Here is a 12978-nt window from a genome sequence, read left to right as displayed (position 1 = left end):
GCAGCCGCAGTGTGAGTGGCTGAAGGAGCCTGCCATTCCAAAGGGGGCGGGGCTCAGCGAAGACAGTCTGTGAAGGAATGTGGAGAGAACGTGTCTGCGCATGTCTGTTTTTGAAACCTGGAGACCAAATCGACCAAAAACTTCAAATTCCTTAAAAAAGCAGGGACGGATCTATACGCGCGGCAATGTGCCCGATCTGTGGCGCTTAGCGCGAAGTGTGTAGTTAGTGTGTTGTGTTGTGTAGTTTGTTGTGTAGTCACTGTATTGTTTCGTGTGACAATGAGAGTAATAATGAATGTCACAAAGCAGTGTAAACTGTCTCCAGGTCGAAATCCAGACTGTTGTCAAGGTTTATCCCCGTGGTGTTCTCCTGTGTCCTGTTTTTACCGGCACACATAATTTGTGGGCATCTTATCGCGACACCTGTTTTGGTTTAGTTTTAGTAGTATTTTAAATGGTTGTACAACAAACGGAAGATGCATTGGCTGCATGTTTAGATAAATAGCTGTTTATAAGCTTATTTTTTACCAAAATGTGTGCAGAAAATAATTTACTAAACATGTGGTTTTTACAAAACATATAACTGATAGTAGGATTTTATGTTTTTGTGTGATTTCACATCAGTTGTGTTACTACAGAATGTCAATAAAAAAAACAACTGAAAATTCAGACACGTGAGTTTGAGCCGGAAAGAATGATCCCAAGCAAGGCAGCGGAGAAAGGATAAAATACAAATGGAAAATCAAAGCGAGTCAAAATGGCCAATTATATTCTGGACCTCAGAGGGTTGATCCAACAAATCCTGACAAATTTGGCTTCAGATTTTGTTCATGACATCTTTTGTTTTCAAACAAAAAAAGGTGAAACTTAAGTGAGACTTGTGTTTGTAATGAACCGCCCCATGGCTACATGTTTATTTATTATACAGGCGACACAGTAAATACAATGAAAACTCACATGTTTAATTTAACTGAGATGTTCATTCATGTGAGCTGAGAAAATAGACTGTATTTATATCAAACGTGTAAACCTACTGCACTTGAATCATTTTAAACACATGTACCTGCACATGTGTGTTTTTTAAAAGCTTTCATTTTGCCACCCTATTTGATTTTCATGCCACCCTAAGAAAATTTCTCTAGTTCAGCTCCTGAAAAATTAAAGAAATTAAATAAAATATGAACAAAATGATCAAACCAGCTTTAATAAAAGTCTAAACAAATCATATTTTCTGTGTTTTAATCTGTCTGTTGTCTTTCTAATCAGGGCTGAATCATCAGTAATAAAAAAAGCTGATGAACACACATGATACTGACACATATCTGCATCACTGTGCTCCGCTTTATTACTTTATTACACATTTATTATACATTTATTACACTTTGTCTTATTTATTCCTGATGGTTCTAATCAGTGGTCAGTACTCTTGACAGTGGGAAAAAGTCACATTTCAGCTTGACGAGAAGTCCTGTGTGTGTGAGTGTCTGTGTGTGTGTGTGTGTGTGTGTGTGTGTGTGTGTGTGTGTGTGTGAGTGTGAGAAAGAGAGAGAGACTGTGCTGATGTTGTTTCTGGTTCGTTTTCTCCACATTAAAGATAAAACAGCAGAAACTGAAGCAGGGTTCCTCTCTCTCTCTCTGGGTGTTTGTTATGTAAATGTCTCTCGTCCTGTCTGACAAACTGAATCCACACCTGAGGAGGACACTCCTCAGCAGCCATGCTTTCACTCTCAGGTAGTTTCTGACCTCCTGCAGAAACAGTCACACCTGCAGTGACTCCCCAAACATGGAGGGAAGGAGCTGCACTGCCTCCTTTATTGCATTCTTCAGCTGAGGAGACACTGGAGCCTCCTTTAGGGAAGGACAGGAGATAAATCTATCCCATAATCCTCAGCGGCACGGCCTCGGATTGTTCATGAAAACGAACATCAGCACGACTGTTGAAGAGTTTCCAGCAGTTTGTTGTGAGGAGGAGGTGAAGTGTTTTCTGGATGTTTGGAGTTAAACTGGTCAGACTGGTGAGGATCCAGGTTTCCGTTTTAACTGTCACGTTAAAGGGGGCGGGGTTACAGTCAGGCTGAAGTTTCTCACCTGCAGCTCCATGAAGACAGGTGAGAGCGGGCGAGAGACATTCAGTCCCGACAGAGAGAGAGAGATGAAAGGAGGCCGAGAGCTCCTCTTTCTCCCAGTCTGAGGACAAAAGACAGAGTCAGGTGTCCTCCTCCTCCTGCTGCTGCTCTTTGTTTCTGCTCTTTGTCGGCAGAGGTGTGAACGGCCCGGAGAACAAAGCAAGGAGAGGAAGAGGAGGAGGAGGAGGAAGGATGGAGAGGAGAGGAGGCCTGTGGGAAACTGTCACCTGACTGACGAGCGGACACGTCTGACAGACAGGTGAGAGTCCCGCCCCCCAGTGATGTCACAACAGCGGAGGAAGACACGACGATTCAAAATGCAGAAATAAAAATGATCTTCAATTAAATTAAATTGAAAAGGTGAAAAACAAAATAAAATGAATTTAAAATGACAAAAAAATATAGCAAGAGAGTCGAAATTAAAAAGAATTCCTAAAATAAAAAAAAGTCAGATAAATCGGAAAAATCAAGAATTTAAAAGTTTAAAACCTAAAACTTAATATTATCAGAAGTGAAAAGAAATAAAATCAGAACTGCAGAAAAATGAAACAGAGAAAATTTTAAAATAGCTAAAAATGATTGAAACAAATAAGATAAATAAAAATAAGGGATTAGTAAATAACAACGAAAAGACAGAAAAACTATTATGAAAAAGACCAAATATTATTTATATTTTATTTTTAATTAGTGGAAAAAATATTAAAAAGGTTAAAAAATATAAAAATCATAAAAAGTTTTTTATTTAAAAAAAGAAATGAAACAATTAAACTGCACACAAATTAAAAAAAAAAAAAAATTTAAATAGAGGTAATATATGTACTTATAAAAAAACAAAATTGGAAACACAAAACGCAGAAATAAAGTAAAAATAAAGAATAAATAAATACTAACTGAGAAAAGGGATTTTTTTAATTAAAAGAACAAAAACAAAAAAAAGAAAATGATTTAAAAAAATCATAAAAAATAGGAAACGTTTAAAATATAAGATTAAAACCCACCTGGAAATAAAAACAAATAAAGTAAAAAGAAAAGATCTAATAAAACTTTTGCTAAGCAGAAACTGTAACGACCTCAACACCGGCGTGAGCAGCACGAGTCCGTCAGAGCCTGAGATGGTCTGAGCGCGTGCAGAGGAGGGGGGGGTGGAGCTGCAAGCAGGGGAAACACAGGAAGAGCTCAGATTCATGGGTGAAGGAGGGTCGCTGTGACGGAGAACATCCACTTTCTTATTCCTTAATAAAGAGTCCAGGTGAAAAAGTGGACTTCACGCCTCCCCTCTCTCACTCAGTAACAGTGAGTGTCGGTCGTCCCATGTGACCTGGCAGTGGAAACGTCCCTCCAGCCTTTGGTCTCCTCTCGCAGCAGATCAGCCACAGACGACACCTCAAAGTAACAACACTGACAGTGGCCTGTCGCTTCATCACGGAAAACGTTTAAGTCAGAAAAGGCCAACACAGCTGTCGAGCACTTTAAGACAGTGGGTAGCTGCACTTCCTGTTGCACAGCTTGAAGCGTTTCTAAGCGCCTCCATGAAAGGCGACTTTTTTAAACTCCTTTATTTCTGTAGACAGACGGACAGACGCCGGTCTGCGCGGACACATGAGATAAAACCTTCAAAGCAGCGCTCAGAGAGGAGACTCGGGCTGTGCCACACCCCCTGAGGATCTGACCTTTGACCTCAAACTTAAACCCAGAATCGCCCTGACTGTAAGCACTCAGCTCACTGCTGAGTCTGTGTCTCCCTCTGCTGGACACTCGGGGAACTGCACCCACAAAGTGACCCATGGTATTGGTGTGATTGATCTGTGGTTATTTTAGCATCAAAGAGACAACGACAGTGAAGAGACAAAATGAAAACTTTATTAACATAACAGACACGTGAGTGGAACGGAGCACGCTCAGTGTGTGGAGAACTTGGGCAGCTGGTTTCCCAGGATGACGCGTCGCTCCACCCCCTCCTCCGAGATGCTGGCCAGCCTGACCACGCCCCCGCTGGAGCCGTCCCGCTCCATGGCCAGAGACAGAGCTGAGGAGAGACAGTGAGTCAGCGAGACGGTTGTGGAGTGCAGCTCCCAGCATGCCTTGCAGCAGCGGCGGTGCGTTACCTGCGGCGGTGATCTCCATGCACTGCTCTTTGTTCATCCCGGGTTTGTAGTTGGCGTCCATGAAGCCGTAGATGTAGGTGCTGCCGCTGCCGCCCACCGACACCGGCTGCCTCACCAACATCCCACCAATCGGGACGCTGTACACCTGAGACAGGTAACACACAGACGATGCTTTACAGTCTGCAGGGTGGAAACAGCACCATCTGCTGGCCACACAAAGGACTACACCAGCACATGTGTCCAGGCGGTGTGCGGTCTCACCTGTCCGCCCTTCCTCTTGTCCCAGCCTGCCACCAGGATCCCAGCTGTCAGCTCCTCCCTGTAACGGTAGCAGCTCGCTCTGAACAGATTGGCTGCCGTCTCCACCAATGGGGGCTCGTCCAGCTCGATGCTGTGGGCGGGGCCAAAGACACAGGTGAGTATTGGCCTCACCTGAGCTGACAGGAAGGCTGTGCAAAGCTGTGTGTGTTACCTGTGGAAGCCCAGCTGGTAGGCGACGACCTCAGCGATGGCCTGAGTATCAGCAGCTGATCCAGACCTGCAGGCAGAACACAAACATGACGTCTGCTGAGGAGCCGCTCATCAGGAGGGCAAGAGTTTCTCAGACAAGTTCTCAAGGTGCTACAGAAACATCAGGCATCTCAAAGGTTCAACAGACCCCCTTCTTCAAATCCGACAAAGTGGTGTCAAATGTTTGTGCTGCTATCATTTTAAAAACATTTTAGAAAGAACATTTCTACAGAAAGTTGGTGCGTATCAGTCGGAGCCCAATTAAAGGCCATTTAGGTTCTGCTGAACGTGCACTCCTGTTCATTTTATACAACTTGCTGGCCCACGTGCTAATGTCAGTTAATATTAGCATTTCAGATAACTTTGATGTAAAAGCTACAGTTCACTTACTATTAGCTTAATGTTAGTTAACCTGTTAACATGCTAGTGATAACCCACATGCTACCATTAGCGTATTAGCAATAATTAGCTTTTACCCTGCTGGTACCACACTAGATGGAGTAATGTAATGTTATGGAATGTAGTTAGAGATCCACAACCTCTAGCATGTTCATAAACATATATACCTTTAATATATATATATAAACACTTACCTTTAACCCACACAAGACGATGCAACAGATAGAAAGACCTTCACTAAGGGCCTGCAGGGAAACCTACAATATTTTGGAAATTTCCATCACATTGAGCAAAGACAGACAAACTATCTGTTTTTGTAAGCCGTTTGATGCTCCAACCTGAGGCCTGCTGGACCTGACTGGTCAACAGAAACTGCAATTCGGGCTCGACTGATACGCACCAACTGGCAGGCCCCTTTAAATTTCTTCAGAAAAGTTCTTGTTAATATTATTTAAGATGATAGTGGCACAGAAATTTAATAAGAAGCCCAGAGATCCTAAACTTGGTCCCAGGCTTTAGATCCCTTCATGTCTCTGTGGTTTTCAGGGTTGCTAAAGCGGTTACTTTGTGTTCCTGCAAGGCTACAGAGTCCCTAAAATGTCCTGACTGCAGACTGTGGGTTTCTGTGAGGACTGCTGATTCTAACCAAGTTTATTTTGAAAGACTGAGCTTCCTGAGATTAAAAACATAGCTGTTTTATTCTGAAAGGTTTTCTGTGCTCTGATTAGAGTTTCTGTGATGGAGCCCAGTGAGCAGGACTGACCTGCAGCAGTAGATCTTGTCGTGGATGCGAGTCAGTTTGTCTGTGACTCTGTTGGCGATGTACGCTCTGAAACAAACACACACAGACAGGTGAGGTTAAAGGAATGTTTCCTGCACTCATCATCACGTGTTCAGTGTTTGTTTTCTCACCCTGTAGTGGTGCGAGAGTCGGCCCCGATCACCACTCCCCCGTCATACTCCACGGCCATGATGGTGGTCTGACACACGACAACAAACAAACAGGTAAACGGGCTGATAAACACCCTGCACTCATTATCGGACAGCATCTCTCCTGTTTAAACTCTCAGCTTCATCACCCTCCGTGTTCCTCCTCCTCTGAGACTGTTAAATGACTCCTTTGTCGGGTGAGCTCATTATCGGACAAGCCATTTAAGCCACATTGAAAACGCTCAAGTGAGAAAAACAAAGAAATGTTAAAGTCTGTCCCATAATGCAACCATAGCGTTAGCCAGCTCTCCACGCGTCCCTGTAGTTATTTAAATATCTTTCATCAACCACCCGATACACGTGTGTCTCCGCGGACTCTACCCCCCAGTTTAGCCCGGTCCGGTCCCACTGTGCTCCGAATCTCCTCACAAACACAGCTACCGTTAGCCGCTGTTAGCTGCTGCAGAACTGCTGTCTCATTCAGCCGCTACCTGCCGTTTAAAGACGCTCCACCGGGACCGAACCGGGCCTGGTTCGGTCCGGCCCAACACCACAGCTACACGTACTTACCCCGGTGCTGACTTCCTGGCGGGTCCAGTCCGGGACCAGGTCACTTTTGGACGAAATTTGCTGGCCGAAGTACGGCATCATTACCGGTGCTGCCGCCATCTTCTCTCTATGAATAACTGGACTCAGTAGAGGCTGTCCGCGCATAAAGCCTAACAATATTTTATTTACGCTATTAGCGGAATATCCATGTTACAAACCAACTCGCATATGATTAAATTACAAGTTAGATTTAATAACTCAACCTTCTTTCAATTCAGAGAGTCTAACTTAGCTGTATAAATTTCCTCGAAACAGTTTTATTCGGGCACTTAAGTGAACAGCTCTGCAGTTGGGGTCCTGCGAGAAACAGGAAGATAAGGTAAACACTGAGCTGGATTAGACAAACTTCGGCTAAACCTGATTATAACGATTATTTTAAAACATTTAACGTGTTTTTCTCCGTTAAATGGAGTAATTAAACATATTAGAGAAAGCTGGTGTGTTTAAATGAGGTTAACAGATAATTTAGTGGCTGTTGTGTTACGTCTGAGCATCGCGGAGGACCAGACTACAATAAAAAATGTGCAATTTTATCCCTGGTATTTAAAACTTTGCAGTAAAAAGAATACCCACGGGACAGAAAGTAATGTTAACACTTTTTATGTTGTGGAGGAGTTCGTCTTTGATTCGGCATACCCCGAGCCACTGAGTGATCATCGGTGGATGTCTGTTAATTGATTTGTGATCGGCTGTGTTGCAGATGACGGTTCATAACTTGTACATATTTGACCGCAATGGAAACTGTTTGTATTACAACGAGTGGAACCGCAAGAAGCAGGCGGGCATCTCCAAGGAGGAGGTGAGCCTCAAAACCAATCAGCAATCAATAAATCAGACACGGAGAGTGTGTGTGAAGGAAAGGTGTGTTTATGTGTGTCTGCAGGAGTTCAAGCTGATGTACGGGATGCTCTTCTCCATCCGCTCCTTCGTCAGCAAGATGTCTCCTCTGGACATGTATCCTTCACATCACCTGTCAATATGTCCTCCTGATAGTCTGTCTGTCCACCTGTCCTCCTGTCTGTGGTCCTTATCTGTGCTCAGGAAGGAGGGGTTCCTGTCCTTTCAGACCAGTAAGTATCGTCTTCATTACTACGAGACACCGAGCGGCCTGAAGTTCGTCTTGAACACCGACCTGTCAGTGACCAACGCCAGGGACACACTGCAGCACATCTACAGCAATGTGAGACACACACACACACCTATGAGTGGGTTCATCTATAGAACCAGCAGGCTGAACTGCAGCTTTTCGTTGAATTATGTGAAATTTAATCTGCTTTCTCAAAGAATCTTTTAAGAGTTGAAGTTGGAAAATGAGAGAGAACAACACGTTGAATCATGGTTATAATATAAACAGAAATCTGCTCGTTCTATAACGGCCATCAGGATTCGGTCCATGAGAGACCAGAGATTATCACACCGAGGCTGAACTAAAATGTTTTTTTTACCCAGAATTCATTCACCTGAAGGGTTGAGCTGACAGATTTCATTCGTCACATATTAACGTTTAATTCTTTAGTTCAGATCTTTGTGTGTTACAAACTTTACTCTTCAAATGTTGACGTGTGTTTTTTTTTAATCTTGTCAGTTTGGTTTTGTTCTGAATCCAAAGGGACGGGCTATAATATTAATAATAATCATCTGTGAGCTGCTGTTTTCTGTCTGTGCTAAACAGGAAGTGTTGCAGGCTTTATTGTGAAAGAGACTTACACTGTGTGTGTGTGTGTGTGTGTGTGTGTGTGTGTGTGTGTGTGTGTGTGTGTGTGTGTGTGTGTGTGTTTGTCAGCTGTACGTGGAGCTAATCGTGAAGAACCCGGTTTGTACATCCACGCAGACCTTGGAGAGCGAGCTGTTCAGCAGCCGACTGGACGCCTTCATCAGAGCACTGCCGTACTACAGCCCACGAGCCGCCTGAGCGTCTCACACACACACACACACACACACACACACACACACACACACACACACACACACACACACACACACACGTTCACAGTGAGAGTTTAATGTATTTATTTTGTTCTTTCATGTCCTTGGCAGGAAGTTTTGTCTTTTGAATTAAACGTATATGAAGCCACTCTGACCTTTGACCTTTAATAAAAGCAGCTCTGTGGAACTTCCTGGAAACTGTCGTTACTCTCTGCTGATGCTCACACCCGGAGTTTATGATGATGTCTCTGCAGTGATCCCTGTGTGCACAGTGCTGAGGGTTTAAACTGTGCTGACTGGGTGGTACCACTGGGGGGCGCTGCTGCTGGCTGTGAGCTCACGAAGTGCAGCACAGCAGATAAATTGAGCCTTTGTGAACTCTGCAGAAGTACACTGCCTGAGGGAATTACCCAGAATGCATAGCGCAGACTTGCCCTCTGACCCTCGTTATTGCGTGTAGCGTTATGTCTGTCACGTCACGTGACTCATAGCCTGTGTGAGGGATGTGAGTCTGTGAACATCCTGCTGATAAACCCAGAGTTTGATCCTGTAACAGCTGAAGAAATCAGTGTGAATGATGGTGGAAGCGCTCGTGTGATCGACCCTCAGAAACCAGCTCTGATTGAACACACACAGTTAACATGTGAGTGATGTAACTGGCCTGAGGTCTGCTGACTGATTAACAGCTGGATTCAGTCTGAGCTGACCCCGCCCCCTCCACATGCTGTCCTTCAGCTGTAGGAAGCAGCTCCGATACCGGAGTCTCCATCAACACCTGAACACTTCGCCTGACCTGCTGAACACACGACTGTGGACAAAGAAGACCTGATCAGTCAATCAATCAGAAACAACCTGCTGAACCGCCTCACTCATCAGATGAACACACAGCTTCTATCAGATGCTTTTGATCATTTTTCAAGTGCATTGTGGGTAATACAAGCAGAGGCAAAAATTAGGCGGAGCCGCAGATGAAGTGATGACATCATCATGATTGGAGTGTGTGTGTGTCCACAGTGTAATCTCTAATCCCACTGAAAAACATACTGCCAACAAACAGCTGGAAACACACACGTTGGTCTTTGCATACATACCCAGTATGAACCATCCAGATCCCTCAGGTCATCTGGATCCGGTCTTTTATCAGTTCCCAGAGTCAGAACCAGAGACGGAGAAGCTGCATTCAGCTTTTATGCTCCTTATATCTGGAACAAACTCCCAGAAAGCCTCAGATCAGCTGAAACACTCAGTTTATTTAAATCCAGGTTGAAGACTCACCTGTTCTCAGCTGCATTTGAATAAAGCACCAAATCCACACTTTAAGCTTAAATTTCAAAACTTACATTTAACTACTGATTTTATCTACTGTTCTGATTTTATCTGTTTTGATTTTATATACTGTTGTTTGTTTGTTTGTTTGTTTGTTTGTTAATTAGTTAGTTAGTTTATTTGCTTGTTTTAATCAATTTTAAATCATGCTTTTTATTTGTTCTTGTTTCTAATGTCTCTGTAAAGCACTTTGAATCACCTTGTTGTTGAATTGTGCTATACAAATAAACTTGCCTTGCCTTGCCTTACATGTGAGGACCATCTTGCAAACAGTCACGAGTACAGACAGACAGACAGTTGCAGACAGATGTGTGGACTAGGAAACATGTTTATGTAGCACTTTTGTATCCATCATAATGTCCTTACATGTAGAAATGTCCTCACTACAGTGACTAAACCCTGTCCTCAAGAAGAAATCTTTCAAGTCCCCACTTCACAGGGATTTCTGACTTTAAGTGGGGACTTAAAAATGTCCTCATAAACAAAAGTCCCTGGTGTATTCAGATACAAAGGTCCGTGTTTCTCCAACATCTGTACGGTTCTTAAACACTGATCTTTGTGCTCACAGAGAAATCTGTGCTTTTGTTTCTTTACAGGAAAGTGTCCAAGAATCTAAAAATGTCCTCAACTTATAAAGATTTCCTCTCCTTGTCCTCACTTTGTAAAAATAAACTAAGATTTAAAACACTTTACTTATTCTCAAACTCGGTGGATTCCTGTGCGAGGCAGGAATACAATCTGATACAATCTGGATGTTAAATCTAAAATCAAGCAGGTGTTGTGAGCTGGTAAAGATTTCCTGTGTGTGTGTCAGAGCAGCTACAAACTGCAGAGGCTGGTCAGGATCCATGATTTATCCACACCCATTCAGCACAGCCGCAGTCCTTTGGATGACCTCTGTGTCAGCAGATCGAGGTCAAACAGGTCTGTGTTGTAACTGAGACTCCGAGTGTCAGTGGGATCACCTGTGTAAACGAAATATAAATACAGGACTTAAACTGTGCTGATTAAACACAGGATTCAGGTGTGACTGAGTAATATGGACACATGCAGTTCAGTATTAAAGCCACAGAAACATTTATTTACCCTAAAATGTCTGAGTTTACAACACTTTAAATAACGTGTGCAGTTACTGTGACTCAGGTTAACATCCCTGCCCCTGAAAATGGTACGGTCCTTTGCCAGGATTGTAATGTGGAAAAAAACACTGTTAAACGTGCAAAACTTGACCTCACGAAACAAAAAGTATCAGTGTTACCGTCACAGGAATCACAACGAGCAAGAAAAATCAGTGTGAGCAGGTGAAACAATTTCCCTTCACTCGTCTGAGATATAACAATCTGTATATAAAAATAATAAAGAGATAATAATTTCCATCATGTCCTGCGGCTGGCCTCCTCATACGACCTCAACCAGCTCCTCTCGATGTGGAGGAGAGGAGGGGACATATTAAGGCAGCCGTAAAACCCCACCCTGTGGTCATGGGGGTTTCCCTCAGGTGTCAGTGAACACAGGGCTATTATAACTTCTGTGTGTGTGCCGTCTCTGCCAGATGTTTGCATCTCAGGGTTTAAAATGAAATCTGTGGACAGCAGGTGGAGGCTGCTGCCGCTCGGACAGATGATGTGATGGATTACACACAGATGAAGATAAAAGCACAACAGATGTTTACAGATGTTTCCTCCACCGTGTGTGTACTGTTGTATCAGACACACGTCACTCGAGCTGCTGCTGTGAAGGAAGCCTCGGCTTTATGAACGTTTAGAGGACGCAGGAACACAAATAGGTTAATCCACTGCTGCGTGGTGCATTCAGGGCCTTCCCTGAACCAGGACAGGTTGTCTATCTCACTCTACCACTGTCCTCTCTCTATTTAAAAAGACTTAAGTGTGTGTGTGAGTGTGTGTGTGTGAGATTAGAGCTAGATACATGAGGTTGATGGGCAGGACGCCATGTTTAACATCTGTACTCAGACTTTTGGTTTTTTGAATCAGACAGACATGATATCTGCTCTCTGATTGGTGGGATCAGGCCAACGGGATTAATATGAGAGCAGCAGCAGGGACACAGACAGACAGATGAAGGTGGACGGACGCTGCGGGCGACAGGAACCAGACAAACAGGTACGACATGCACATGCTGTAAAACTAGCTTTTTATCATTAAAGGTGAAGTTTGTGTGTAGAGCACAAATCAGGATTAAACTGACTGTTAAAAGTAGACGAGGATCAACAAAACTGTTTGACAAAGCAGAAAGTGTATCTAGCTGTAAGGGTCAGGTCAGCTACAGTTTGAGGCAGACATGAGTATAAAAATAAGTTCTGTAAGCAGGTATATGCACTACAGCTAATGTGGAGTCTATTACAGATTGATATAATTCCAGCATCTGAAGTGACGCTGTAATCCTGAGGCAGCTGCTGCTGGCATCATCTACACAGCTCTGATAAATGATTGTGTGTTTGCTGATGAAGGAGAAACATGTAGAAATGAAACTGTAGAGGACCAAGAATGGAGCCCTGTGGGACTCCAGACCCTAAACTGAATACAAGAACCACAGCAGCACCATCTGTTGGCTTGTGGTAACCTCATGACAGCGACCTGTCATTTATGGAGTAGCCACAGCCTAGAGCAGAAGACAAAAACATTCTGCTGGTGTTAAAACAACAGCCAGGAATAGCAAGGAAAACCGTGAAAGTCTAAACTGCTACATTGGAGCTCAGATGTGTAAATTGTGTTACAGCGAAGCAGGACATCATCCATACAGGTGTAATTTTATTATTTTTCAAACTAGAAAGCTGCTGTACTTATCCTTTGTTACAAATGTGTGACCCATCTGCATCGTTATGTGTCAAGAAGGTACATGCACGATCATTTTAAGTTTGCTGAAAAAGCTTCTGTATGACAGGATGTTCTTGTGCCAGAGTACAGAAATCAGAGACTCAAACGTTTAGCTTTCTGTTCTGGAAGTTTCTGTACCCTGATTGTCACAGTGTCTTGGATAGACCGCATTTGCAGGAAGGCTGGTAAGACTGTGGGATCAGTCACTGT

General features: G+C 43.5%; 2 protein-coding genes across 2 annotated transcripts; one reads left to right on the top strand and one right to left on the bottom strand.

The window, feature by feature from the left end:
- Positions 1-3976: 3976 nt before the first annotated feature.
- Positions 3977-6784, bottom strand: psmb6 (proteasome 20S subunit beta 6). The gene is made up of 7 exons (XM_085376052.1): positions 6641-6784; positions 6053-6120; positions 5904-5969; positions 4704-4769; positions 4493-4622; positions 4232-4376; positions 3977-4152 (listed from the first exon to the last, which is right to left on the bottom strand). The coding sequence occupies exons 1-7, from the start codon at positions 6782-6784 to the stop codon at positions 4025-4027; spliced, it is 747 nt and encodes a 248-aa protein (XP_085232178.1). The 3' UTR covers positions 3977-4024.
- A 189-nt stretch (positions 6785-6973) lies between these two features.
- On the top strand, positions 6974-8783 carry trappc1 (trafficking protein particle complex subunit 1). Its single transcript, XM_085376212.1, has 5 exons — positions 6974-6998; positions 7380-7478; positions 7563-7633; positions 7721-7859; positions 8463-8783. The coding sequence occupies exons 2-5, from the start codon at positions 7380-7382 to the stop codon at positions 8589-8591; spliced, it is 438 nt and encodes a 145-aa protein (XP_085232338.1). The 5' UTR covers positions 6974-6998; the 3' UTR covers positions 8592-8783.
- Positions 8784-12978: the final 4195 nt, after the last annotated feature.

The sequence above is a fragment of the Diplotaxodon limnothrissa genome, linkage group LG3 (genome assembly GCF_057381915.1).
Source record: "Diplotaxodon limnothrissa isolate DT_005_m linkage group LG3, D_limnothrissa_male_GT1.1, whole genome shotgun sequence".
In the NCBI taxonomy this organism is placed as follows: domain Eukaryota; kingdom Metazoa; phylum Chordata; class Actinopteri; order Cichliformes; family Cichlidae; genus Diplotaxodon; species Diplotaxodon limnothrissa.
Note: the sequence above shows the minus strand (reverse complement) of the source record. Positions and strands in the feature narration are given on the sequence as shown.